General features: G+C 27.8%; 1 protein-coding gene across 1 annotated transcript in view; it reads right to left on the bottom strand.

The window, feature by feature from the left end:
• LOC112694498 (multiple C2 and transmembrane domain-containing protein) overlaps positions 1–14832 on the bottom strand; it is a 101816-nt gene that overhangs the window by 69104 nt on the left and 17880 nt on the right. The window contains exon 2 of the mRNA XM_025569981.1: positions 5816–5858. Coding sequence (XP_025425766.1) covers positions 5816–5858 — 43 coding nt within the window. The remainder of the gene's footprint in view (positions 1–5815; positions 5859–14832) is intronic.

The following is a 14832-nucleotide window of genomic DNA, read 5'->3' as shown; positions in this document are numbered from 1 at the left end:
ATTTCAAAAATTACAAATAAATTTCAACGGGCCCACGGACCCTTAAAATAACCGGTACCCTGTACTTAAGGTCCATCAGCCCCCCCCCCTTTTTAGGGGCCCGGTGTATATGTGTGTAATATGTGATTTCGTGAAACTCAAAGCTAACATTAATAATGTAGGAAGAATAATACGAGTACGTTGATAAAATATTAAAAATAAGTATTTGTTCAGTTAATAGCGAGTCATTAAGAGACAGCTGTAATTAAATGTTTGAAAAAAAAGCCCTACTACCTTGACTGCTCTGTAGCGTTTAAATTTCATAGACCTGGGTACCAATGAATTGCCAAAAAATTGCCGCCCGGGGCAGCTGCCCCCTTTTCCCCCCCCCCCCCTTAACCCGACACTATCTCTACAATATTATGTATGAGTTCGGTTTTCCGAAAAAATTATTAGCACTAACTAAAATGTGTATGGAAAATACGAAATACAGAGTGAGAACGCAAGTAGATAGGCCAAAAGAAGAAGAATATTAAATATTCTTAATATTAAAAAGGAAAAATATTAGTTTGTTATTTGTTAGTATAAAAAAAAATTTGAAACTAAGACATAGTTTTCTGCAGAAGTTCAAACGTGATCATGTGAAATATATAGAAATTAAATTAACTAACTCTAAAAGTTAAATCTATGTATCTGTGACATTTATTGTTTTTTATTATTTATTATTCTACAATATAAAGTGTCCACTGTGGTTTGATTAGATAATTCTAGACCAATGTAACAATGAACTTTTTACAGATATGTTCCTCATCAAAGCAGTTATTTTTTTACCGTTATAGTTCTGAGTAAAATGCAACGAAAATATTAAAATTACTTTTAATATTAAATTTTCTACAAGTTCTTAGTAATTCAACTTAAGATACCGTTTGATTGTTTAGTTATCTCTTGAATCATTTTTAACTGTCTTATCACCTATATTAATAAGTTGAGTAAAAACTAAATTAACTTCAATTTTAATATGATACGATTTTAAATGTTCTTCTCATGCAGAAAATTTTCTAGATCTTGTATTTCAACATAGAGATAATTTAATTAATAACAAAACATAATTAATATTAAAATAATATTAAAAAATTAATCAAAGTTAATTTAATTTTATATGTTTTGTGTAAAGTTCATATAAAATAATGAAAAGTCTCTAATAAATAGAGAAATTCACACAAAAGCATTTAATGACTGAATAAAAGAGGAAAAACAATTGATTTTCAATAAATTAACATTTTTTTTAAATTTGTATGTTAATTTTCATTATGAAAAAGAAATAACAATTTATGTTTTGTAGGTGTTAATTTTAGGTTTTTAAATTTACTTGAAAGTTTCATTTAACGTTACGGTTCACAGGAATATTTATTTATTTTTTTTTTTAACCAACAGGAAGTTAGTTTAAGTTAGACGTTTTGAACTGAAATTATCAAACAACTAATTCTCATTAATTTATTTTTTCAAATAACTGATTGTAAAATTCTTAAGCATAGATTTAACATTTAGAATATTTTTTTTTCGAAATGTTTATTATATTTAGTAAAAATCATTCCGTTTATAAATATATATATGACCTCACAAATTATGAAAATTGAAATATATGACTGTAATATTTATAACACGATATAATACTGAAGTAACGATTTTTACCAAGTGGTTTCTTTTATGAAAATTTGGTTTTTTAAATGAATATTCTAATGACGTCACAACAACATTAAAATCGTGCCAATGAATATACATTTTATTGTTGTAAAGCACATACTTATGCACAACCGATTTTCATGTCTGATATTAACTGATCTAGTTAATGTTCTTGATACATGTGATTATATAACCGATGTGGTTGTATGGAGTACCGAACTCAATTACTAGTATAAATTGTTTTGAGCACTTAGACTAATTACAAATGCATTTAGATTACGAAAACCTTTTGATTAACTACGCCACTAGCACATATTTTTATTTAAAATATTTGATGATAGTTGATTATGAAATGTTGACGTTTTTTTTTTTTTTTTACCCTGATGATTCGAATTTATATTTTATTATTATTAAAGATTTGATATTGAATATGGTATTTTTATTAGTATATTTTTATTTTCCATATTTCAATCATAGTGGATGTTTATAAAACCTTGGCTGACTTATAATACATTTTTTATTAATATTGATAAAAAATAAAAAAAAACAAATTACATTACTGCACAGTTACATAAAATATAGTTTACTGTGCTTAATATTTCGAAAATGTATATGTAAGTACACCTCTGGCGAGAAAGTTAAATATTAGAACAAACATCGAATATACTTCTGGAATGTTTTTATAACTTATCAAGTCATTTCCTTAAAAAATCAAACATTGGAATTCAGTTTGACCAACTATCAAACCAAGATCAATTTTTTTTAAAAGAAAAAAAAATTATATACTCTGTCACGTTCAATTTCCATGATGCTTGCATAATATTGATGAAGTAAGTAAATGCAAATGATTGAGATAACAGAATAATACCAAATGATTCTTATATCCATTGGAACTTTAATTTGAACGAATGTTGAATTTATTAAAATCCGTAACAGTTTAATAAAACAATGAAACGAATATATCGTCTAATAAAAAATTATATGAAATATCCGAAAATACGTAATAATTTACATAAAATGACCTGGAACTAGAATAGTACGTTACCAACACATTTTTTTGAGAAATATCGTGTTTGAGACGTAATGCAGACTGAAGAATCCGGCAATATTTCAAACATTAAAAATGATACTACAGGACTACGTAAGACCTTGATAGTTTTATATTAGGTTAATTATTTTTGTTATTTTTTTATCATAATTCTATAATATAAATAAATAACTGCTAGTCCATAAACGGAGGTACCTAATGTAGGTGTGGCGTAATTATTATTTTATTTTAATTCATTATATTTTATTGTTGATACAATTATGAAATTATATGTATACCAATTTTATATTACTAAACATTTTTTTTTAATATTGTTATATAATAATATCAAAATTGAATTTATGTACAAACTAATATTATAACAAATAAAAAAACTCGTTTGGCGATATTTATGTTACTATTTGGCTTTCTTAAAACAAGTATTAATTTCACAGTTCTATAATCCAGTTCTATAGTGTAATAAAATAATAAATATATGTAAATAAACATTATAAGTTATATTTTGATATTTTTCTTTTATTTTGAAATAAAATGTAGTAATTTCTTCAGAATATTGAGAAATGACAATTTCCATTGATAACATGTTATTTAAATATGTATTTTATAAATTACAATGAAATCTTAAATAAATAGAAAATATACAATTTAACTCTTTTTTTTTTTTTAATGATTTAACAGTTATGTTGACTAAATCGCTTATACCCTAATCCTAGCAAAATGAATCTAAAATAAAGAGAAAACCCTCTTAAATTATTTATATGTATACCTTCTATATAGGTATGTGTATATATAATATGTCAGAAAACATTTCTGAAATAGCACCGAATGGACGTTTTTTTTAACATTTTTATAAAAAGTTATCTTAGTCTATTCTTGTTCCGTATACTATAGGTTATATTATAATACCGGTTTGAGTCGCAGTTTTGTCAGCTTCGTTAGACGAACCACCTCCGGATTTTATAAAAAATGTTATTATAAAATACAATCTTATTCAAATTCACTCATCATCCTTATAATCCTTGAAATTTACTGATAAATATTTCCAGCTATCTGAAATAGTATTTTTGAATTTATGTAAATAATCGTAATCTGAATTAGCTAAAATAATGCGTTTATCGATAACAATGTCAAAAACGTTCACTATTTGATTATTTTATTCGGTTTTTAAAATATTTGCCGTCATTATAACGCAAAATAATTTTAATAATTTGTTTGTGAAATTAATTTTGAAAAATAACAAAAACTGTGCCCACAAAGTTTGTATTTGTGTACCTATTACGTCATATACCTAACAGAATAAACAAACACATTTTGAACAATATCATTTGAACAAATAGTGGCCGGAAAAACGGCTGAGTAAATTGAAACATGGTTGCGATGCCTTAATTTATATACGAAAAAAAAAGAATTCAGTTACCAGCCGGTGCATATTTCAAATTTTTGATGGTGCAGAACTATTAAATCGCCTTTGTTCATGCACAATAATCATAATACTATAATACGAGTATACTTCCGTTCTGATTTGACAACGCAAAACGCGATAGGCGTAAAAAATACACTTTTGATTAGATTAAATGGTACATAATATTATTATACGCATTATTATTTATGCGTATGGTTGCACGGTTACCCTTATTTCTCTACTCTCTTCCATATATACTTATTTATTACTCAAGTAACAACGTATTTGCTACTTGCATATTTTAAGTAATAAAGTAGTTCTATTAAGATTAATTAATCAAGGAAAGAACATTTACTTCTGTCATACTTTTAATTTTTAAAATTCCATAAAGATCTAAGTTATTTTATATGAATGAAAAAACTTATAGAAAGAAAAAAATCTAAGAAAAAATCTATTACTCAACCTAAACCGTGAGTACGCCACTGATCTCAACAAGAAATTTCCCAACGTCGATTCCTCAATAACAAAATATCTTATAAATAAATTAGATTAATATTTAAATTACTGTATTTTTTACCATCACGCATTAATCATCGACTAATTAAAACGAACGAAAAATTGAATTAAAAATTTAAAATTCCATAAATGCCTGTAATTTCAATATATTGTATAATATAAGCATTGTATATTGTATATTATATATCTTTAGTCTCTATACGTGTTTAACAAATTATTTTACCAGGGTTAACGGTGGGAAATAACTATCCCATATCTGTACGATAAATGTCCTTTTAAACAGATGTTTGCACATGAATGTATGTACGGAATTACCGTTATTGTACGAAGCTTGTTGTCTAGATTATTTCATTCGGCCGTCTACCTAAGTTATCTAAGTTATAATAAGTTTGATGTACGTAGTTAAAGCCCTTTAGATAATAAGGTGAATCATAAGACGAATAATAGATAAATAAATAAATAAATAAATTATTGCAATTTTTTTTTTTTTTACTTCTAAAACATTATTTAACACATTACATTACGTTCATAATAGTATTATACTGCTAACGCAATTAATTTCTCTCATAGTATGAACTTGTTAGTTATAATTAACGAAATTGCTTACATACCTTCTGACCAAGCAGTAATATTTTATATTCTAGATTATTGTTTTGGATAATATAGTATTCCGCAGTCCAAAACACTTTATAATAATTATTGATTTTCGTTGGGATCTCATTACAAATCGTAATTTACGATATAGTAATTAGTTTGAATAATATTTCATTAAACTAATCAATGGATTGAACAATTTCATCAATTAGTGACATTCATTTTAAAATTAACTATATTAGAAAATTATTTAAAAACGATTTTTAATTAATTGAAAAAACGGATATGATTGGCCTTTCAATTTTATGTATGATGATTTAGCATTGAAAAAAAAATTATAAAAATGCTTATTTTTAATTTCCGAGAACCGTAATTTTGTGAACTTTCTTTTTAGCAGAATAATGTTATCTATTTAAATACATTATATGCAAAGCAATGTGGGTATGCGTGTTGTTTTTTATATTTATTTGTTGGTTTTAAGTGATAACATTAAGTAATTAAAAGCAAGTGTATAACCTCATAATATTACTAGCCATTGTTATAAATATTAATTAGTTCACCATTGTTAACATAAATTTAGCACGATGAATTACCTGATATAGAACGTATTATCATATCAGGTGGTTTCAATAATTCCTGAAAAAAAAATAAATAAAAACTAAGTAAAATGTAAAAGTTGAAACTGCAGATGATTAGATGATAAATTATTCGTTGAAATCATATTAAAGTACATTTACGTTAAGACAATATAAACATTACCGTGTAAGACGAATAGAAATAATCGTACGTGGCTTTTTCAAGTAACTAAATTTACGAACGAGTAAATGACTGTGTTGTATATGGTACACTCAGTGTAACATAATAAGTCAATAATAAGGGCAAACATAAATTGCGCCCAATTGTTAATTGCGTCCGATATTTTTCAGGTATAAATGTTTATGTAGTAAATTGCGCCCAATAAAAATATTATTTTTATGATAGTCATATAGCATTACCCAGAGGACACAACGAGGAGGCGATTATCACTGTCCTCCAAAAGTTTTTTTTTGTTTACTTGAAAGGAATAAATTAATTAAAATTAATTTTATTTTTTTTTTTAAATATTATGGTATTAATTATAGTTTTTTAAATATTTTTTGTTAGGTTAAAAATGTTAATAATAAAAAATACAGTTATAAGTTATCTACATTGTAATGAGACATCATCTTCACAAATTCTGCCCTCGTAATAGTGTTTATTGTTGAATAATTTTTTCCGTTTTTTGAAATTTTTTTTTTTTTTTTTTTTTGATTTGGTATTTTTAAATGTAGGAATAAATGAAATGTATGAACTGAACCTATAAGGTTCATTTAAACTATTAATTTTTATATAAATTTCAGATTGTAACTCTAATATTTTATCCATAAAATTATAAATATAAGGTGGTTACTTAGATATTAGATACTATAAGCGTAATTTACAATCACCCAATAATAATTCAGCAATGATGTTATGGTAAAAGTGATCCCTATAAATACTTAGTATAATAGTTCCCAAAAATTAAAAACGGTCTTCACTCGAACAACGATAGGTTTTCTATACCAACAAAATACTCGTCCCTACATAGACGATAAACCACGATTATAAATGATTGGGAATATTTCGCAGTTTTCATCGAAATGCTGTTAATAGGTTAAACAGATACGTATTAAACGTGTGAGTGATAATTATAGTTAGTGAGTTTTTAGTTTTATTATGATTACGTGATGCTTTTTTTCGAGCCCGAAAATTAACCACGCATTCGAAACACGCACATCACGGTAGTTATTTTCAGAATCCTGCCGTACTCTACGTTTTTATTTTATTTTCGAAATCGTTCATCGAGCCCACGAAAACGTATTATAGCGGCAACTAACTTGAGGAAAATGAAACATAACATGGGTCAATTAATATAGTTGGAAAACCCTCTGGTCGAAAATGTACCGATTTCGTTGTTTTTATAATTTATAGCGAGTTTATACGCAGAACAACTGTGGCGGTGCACTGATTATAATATATTGAATACGCCCTGCAACTTCAACGGAAGAATAATATTAAAACAATATATGACACCCTTGAACTGCGCCAAAAAATTTAAAAATAACTACGAAAACTTAATTTTTCTTAACTTTTAATAATAAAGCATGAGAAAATATTATTACAGTTCCACACAATCCAGTATGATAAGCAACATACCGAAAGCGAATGACGCGCGGTGCCGTTTACAGACGAGACGATTAACAATAAAGCGAAACATAAAAATCTTTTTTTTTTTATCGGATATTCTCTGCGTGTCGGCAGCAGTGTAAGGTGAAACATTCTTGTTGAGTTTTTTTTCTTACATAACTACTATTAGCCTTTCGTGTGCAGATTTAAGTGACAAAGACAGCTTATTGCGTTAATAAACAATCTGGTGTAAACACAGTTTAGATGTTATTACACAACGCTGAATTCACTTTATACTATATACTGTACGCGTGAACGAACGCTTGATAGCGAATACCGTTTAATCAAGTTGGTGATTTTGTCCATTACAATTATTGATTAGTTAATAATTGATTCAAACTTAATATACTGAGCTATCGTCGGGGCTAGGTAAATTGGGTCCGCGATGTTTTGTGTACATTTTGAATGCGGTAAATTGAGTCCTGGAAAAAAAGATCTTAGGTAAATTGGGTCCCCAGAAAAAAAAAGGTAGTAGGTAAATTGAATCCCAACTACTAACTATACTACCTGGCCGTAGTCGTTTTACAAATTAAATTTCACACTGTTGTTATTGGTTATCGATTCCATTGTGATCAAATAACTTCGTCACGTCTTAACTTTGATTATGTCTAATTAAATTAACTATGATACGTAAATAGGCATATACGTACATTAGCTTGTCGCTTGTGTGTCAGTTAACAGTTAACACCAATATTGATTTTTATGATTTCGCACATACACGAGTGTACAAAATCTGAGCATTTTCACTATATTTTTCGTAGCGTTCATTGCGTACTATACGTCAATTTGAGTTTGTTAAATTCGTATCATTTAAGTTTTTACCGAAAATTTAATAAAAAATACAATAATATTAAAATTGACTTCTATTAAAAATTATTAGATACTTAAAAAAAAATTGTTTACCTTGACTTAACTTACTACTTTTTTTTCTTCCCCGGGACCAAACTTACCTACTCCTTTCTTTTCCCAGGACCCAACTTACCTACTGCCTTTATTTTCCCGGAACCCAATTTACCTAGAAAAGGTTATTTAAGACCCAATTTACCAACTCCTCTATCGTCTACCGGAAATATTTCAGATCAGTGGTGCCAAACACATACTCCAGACAGATCAATTGAACTGCCTAAATAATTAGAAATTTAAAAAAAAAAATGTCAAAATATCAAATTAATTATTTCATATATAACTTGGCATATGTTTTCTATTTAAAACAATTTGATTATTTATGAATGCTGAAATATTTTTTTGGGGTATTTGAAAAGGTAATGAACTGAAAGAGGTCGGTAAATCAATCTAATTACTTGAACTGACAATTTCAATTTAATTTCACACGGCGTCACTGTTTCAGATGAATATGCACAAAGAAAACTTTCCGAGACCAAAGTTAAAAAGTCAACAAGGAACAAGGTCAAGTTAATATTAACAGTATTATGGTTGTCTTAACATGATATGTTCATACAATATATATCATACCCATAGGCGTAATTTGGGGGACTTGGAGAGTAAGTCCCTTCAATATTAAAATTAGTTACTCCAAAATATTATATTTTTATTTAAGTATTAAATTTTTCATCAAAACGTTGATGCGTTTGTTACTTCTATGGTCAATTTTTTTAAAATAAATAAAATAAATGTACCTATTGCAGTCCAAGTATATAACGTTACTAGAGTTATGTCGGATAAATTCAACAATGTTTCTAAATATTAATAGATTGATCAATTTTTATAATTTAATTTTTAGTGTTGATTAAAAGTGGATGTAAATAGTCTTACTAATATTACTACTCTTCAGTTAAAAATATGGTAAAATGTGCTTATGGTGAAAAACTGTTTGTCCTGTAGAAACCCTACTTCGTTTTAGAAGATATAAAGTTAATCATGGATGCTGAGCTTTATCCTAACTTAAATAAACTTCTCATTATCGACAAAATATCCGATCAGCTCTATGATATGCGAAAGGTCATTCTCAGCCATGAGAAAGATTAAAAATTTGGCTTGGAACTTTTATGAGTCAAGATGGATTACCAATTTAACAACATTTTATTATTTATCTTTTTTAGTAAATTCTCTTGTTCTGATTTACCTAGTATATCTTTTCTAGATTGAATACTTTGTCACAATATTATTATAATAATATAAATAACATATTATGCCACTATTATAATGCCACTATATTCGATTCGCTTACCTCCTGACTAGTTACTTTCAGTTTATATTTGCTTGTAGTGATATTCGTCCAGGATTCGCAGCCAAACAAAGCTACACCCCCATTACTGCGAGATTTATCGTTAAATGTTTTTTATAGACTCATGTGTAATCCTGCTTTCTAGGTATATTACAAAATGTTGTTCTTTGATCATTTTTTTCAACAGCGATAAAAAGATGAAAATAATTTATATAAATGCTAGCTCTATATAAACGCAGTAAGATATAAAATTATGAAAAGCAAGTATAGTAATTTTAATTGGACCAATGTAAACTATAAAATAATTTGAAGTACAGTATTAGCCGAAAAAAGTTTTTCTTCACTATATTTTTTCCAAAATAATGTGAAATAAAACCCGCAGATTCACTTTCTCAGGTAAGCCCGCAGCTTTGACCGTTTGTATCAATGCGGCATTGCACAGTAATCGTAATATGTTTTACGCAAAGGTTCGCAAACTTGTAACAGTCTTGGTGAAATAAGTTATCACGGTGGTCATTTATTTTTAATAATGCGTATTCTTTCCACGCAATAGAAGGTAGTTTATTTACAAACTGATTGAGTGAAAATTATTCGAGCGCGGGCATGTATATAAACCGTTGTCACCAAAGCGTTGTCACTGGATGTCTCCTTCAATTCAAGCTTACGTGCATAATAATATTAGTATTATTTATATAGCTAGGAAATGTTTGTGGAAATGCCTAATGTTACTAATACTGATATTTAAAAAAATTGTATAATTTTTTAAATTAAAAACGAAAAAAAAATATAAGATAACTCTTTGTCGACAAAATCGAAAACATAATCCTAGATGTATTATGAAATTGTAATGGGGTATAAAAATTACATAACCATTTCAGCTGATTCATACAAAGTGATTTTTTATCTTGACCTGAACAGTATTGTCTTCATAGTAAATTTATTTCTAAGTAAATAAATAATTATTTTCATATAATATAAAGTCAATTTTGCAGTATTTTTGCGAAATGACAGAATACTCTGCCTTGGATAAACCTTTGATCATTTAGAGAAATATATATTCTGAATGAAGATTTGATTCAATTCCGTTACAAAATTATATTAAGAATACATACCAGTCAAGTGTACTGAAAGAGCCAACAACTAGTTAAAATGGAATTTTTCTCGGAAACATTGTTGTAATTTAAGAACTAAAGCCTAAAAAGTTATTACAACAACGATTGTTACCTATAAAATATATTTTCTTTGTTTCGACGCTTTTAAAAGAAAATTATTTTTTTTAAACCCATAAAAGTGTTGCTTAAATATTATAGTTAAGTGGTTGACAAGGACATGGTTAGGGTGGCATAAAAATGAGAATCGATTTTAAGAGCACGTCGTCTTAAAGGGGTAAGATATTATCTTAACACACCAAGCACCCATTACTAGATGAATATTTTAATTACCGAGCTGATCGACAAATTCGTCACGCGATTACTAATTCCTTTCACTTTGTAAACGATAGGTAAACTAGTTATAGCTAGGTGACGTGAATTTTTAATCAATAACAATTTTTAATTTTGTGATGTACATTGTATACATACTAAATGTTTAAAGTAAATTCTTATTATTTTTAATTTTGGTTCTGTAACACTACCACGGTGTAACTATTAAGCTATATTGACTTATTTTTAAAAGCAAATATATCAAAAAAAAAAACTTTAAAAAGGCTATAGTGGGGTTTTTATAATAATATCGAGCTAGTATAAATAGTTATTATGTAACAAGTGTATTATGCTAATGTATTATAGTAAAAGTTGCCCTTCAGTCAATATTTTAGAGAATTACGCTTTTGTGAGCAAAAACAATATAACGAGCAGAATAACCACTTTAATGCATAATGACAATGCAAATTATTAATATTTCACATAAATCATTTTAATAAGTAATTTTATTTACTAAGGAATAAGTATTTGGAAAAATTCTTCAAATTTTAAATTCAGAATGATGTTAATTATTATAATATAATAAGTGGAACATAAAACTGTCCCTTTGCTTCGTAAAACATTTGCATTTAAGACATGTACAGAAAATCTTATGATTAGAAAGAAAAAAAACACCGATCGTTCCGTCGCACCCAACTACACAGATTAAACATTACGTCGTAATTTCAATGTATAATTTAGCCGTGGAAATGCCGTGCGTTGATCGAACAATGTTTTATAATAGGAAGCAGGAACCCGTGGGATTTTTCTTGTTCGTAACTAATCGGTTTAATGATATTACAAATAGAATCGTAAATAACGTGAACATACTTATTTGGAGGCATCCCCTCACTCTTTATTGATTACATTTAGGTTTTATGGTTATATTTTAAACAGTACCACGCAAGTGTATATACAAGGTAGAAGGCCGTTGACATTTTCGATATAAAATGGAAGTATTTGTCACTGGAGATTGCTTCTATTTAAATTGTTTATAATATATTATATTCAAATGATTAAAAAGCATACTCCATCAAGCAGTTTCATACGACCAAAATTATATATTTCTGTAGTTGATTATTAATCTAAAAATAATTGTTCCATCTCCATAAGTTTAGCCTACAATACACTGCAAATATGACCGTAAACGTTGTCGAATAAGAATTAAACTCTAACGTATTCGTTGAGAAATATAATATTTTTCATGATATTGCAATTTATATAAAACATATAAATATATAATATATTGATCAATATTTGTTCATGCCGTTTCGCGTTAACCAAATGATAGAATTTTTTGAATTTCACGTACTTAACACCATTATATTAGTGGCATTTATTTGCTGACGTAAAATTTTAAGTGAAAAAAAAGGGGATGATAAAACGCTTTTTAAAGTGCATATGAGTCAATACTTTATTTATGACTAAAAACGAACTTTTACCAAACTCTTATGGTCATTTTAGATAGTTAAGTGAACCAATACCGTGTTGTATTACATCCTTTTAAACGAAAAAGGGTCTCATTTTCAGATATAAAATGAAATGCTAAGTGAAAAGAATTCCGAAAATGCCACTGTTTCCATTCCATTACATATATTCAAATTGGCCCACGATGATATTTCTATAGAAATATTTTCTTTAATATTAATTTCATTTTTGTTTTTATACAGTTTAATATAAAGGGGTCACATCAAATACTTTTAGTCAAATTTGTATTTTCATTCCTTAACCGAGTAGGAAAAATAATTTTTGGTATTTTAATTATTATAAAATATACAAGTTACTATGAATATTTCAATGTATCGCAATTAAAAGTCAAATTATTAGTTTTATAATTAAAGTATATATAAATTTATAATAAAGGGTAAGCGTATCTGGTAATTATATTGACTATTTTTTTTTTTTTTTTTTTAGTTATAAATCCGTGGATTTGTTTGTTGCAGCTCTCCGTGCTTCTCTATCGTAAGACAATTCCTTCTGCCCTTGGTCTTCCTCTTGCAATGTGTCCTTCAACATCTCCTTCAATTATTTTCTTTAGTAAACTTTCATGCCTTAGTATGTGTCCTATCATCTTGCCTCTTCTGGATTGAATACTTTTCCGTATTTGTCGTTGTTCCTTTATTTTATCTAGTACCTCATTGTTCGTTACTCTCTCGGTCCATGGTATTTTAAGCATTTTCCTAAAGCATTACATCTCAAAGGCTTCTAGTTTTTTTTTTCCATTGAGTTTATTGTCCAAGTTTCGGTTCCAAAGAGCGCTACACTCCATATATAACTTTTTAGGAATTTCTTCTTTATTTCCAGGCTGACGCTGTTGGTAGTTAGTATGTGGCTTTTGTCTTGAAAGGCCTTTTTCGCTTGTGCTGTTCTGCAGATTATATTGGTTTTGCTGCGGCCATCCTCTGTTATAATGCTTCCTAGGTATGTAAATTGGTGTACTTGCCTTATTTGTTCATTGTCGATATTTATGTTAAGTTGGACCTGATTAGATTTACTGCATTCCATACTTATTTTATAATATTCTATTTATTGCTATTAGCGTGTTTTGTAGGTCGTCTTCATTTCCTGCACAGAAAGCTATATCGTCCGCAAATCTTAAGGCATCAACCATTGTTCCTCTTATTCGTACTCCTTTCTGTATTTCTTCTACCAGTTCTTTCATTGCCTCTTCAATATACAAGTTGAACAATATCGGCGACAAGATACACCCCTGTTTTACTCCTTTTTTTATTTTTGCATTTTGTTCTTTCCCATCTATATGTATTAGGACTTTTGTACATGTTATATATAAATCTTCTATCGTTGTATTTAATTCCTATTCTTTTTAAGATTTCAAATAATTGCTTCCATTGTACATTATCAAAAGCCTTTTCTAGGTCTAAAAAAGCGATAAAGGTATTTTTGTTCTGTATAAACTGTTTTTCTACCATTAACTTTAGTGCTAAGGTTGCCTCTCTAGTTCTTATTTTCGCCTAAGACCAAATTGATCCTCACCAAGGTTTAAATCTATTACCTTTTCTATTCTATTTTTTATTACCCTAGTTATTATTTTTGAGACATGCATGTTGAGGTTTAAAGTTCTATATTCCTCACAATTCATTGTTCCCTTTTTCTTGGGAATTGTTATTATAATGCCTTTCCTGAAATCATCGTTTATTTTCCCGTTTAAGTACATTTCATTACATATATTTTCAAATTCTTTATTTATTCTTTCACCAGCACATTTTATTAGTTCTGCTGGGATTTCATTTATACCGCATGCTTTCTTATTTTTAAGATTTTCCATAGCAAAATCAATTTCTGATCGAAGGATGTAGTCTCTTTTATCTTTCTCTTCTATACAGTTCTCTTCTTTCAAGACATTTCCATTAAAATGACTTGCATACAATTTTTTTAAGTATTACTTCCATCTGTTTACCTTTTGCTCAGCTGTTATAAGTATCTCACCAGTTTTGCTTCTTAGAGCATTTCCATTCAGTCTCCTTGTGCAGAATAATTTTTTCACAATCTCGAAAGCTAGATCACTTTTTCCCCTTTTTAAATATTCTTCCACTACTGTACATTGGTTATCTAACCATTTTTCTTTAGATTTTTTTGCTTTCCTTTGTATGACATTTCTGATACATTTATAGTTTTGTTGGTTTTCTATATTGTTTTGATTTTTGTACTTTCTTTTTTCGTTCATTAGTTCTATAATTTCTTCTATAATCCAGGGTTTTCT

This window comes from Sipha flava, unplaced genomic scaffold, assembly GCF_003268045.1.
Source record: "Sipha flava isolate LNK unplaced genomic scaffold, YSA_version1 130_pilon_pilon, whole genome shotgun sequence".
Lineage (NCBI taxonomy): Eukaryota > Metazoa > Arthropoda > Insecta > Hemiptera > Aphididae > Sipha > Sipha flava.
The sequence above is the reverse complement of the archived record's forward strand: the minus strand, read 5'-3'. Positions and strand labels throughout refer to the sequence as shown.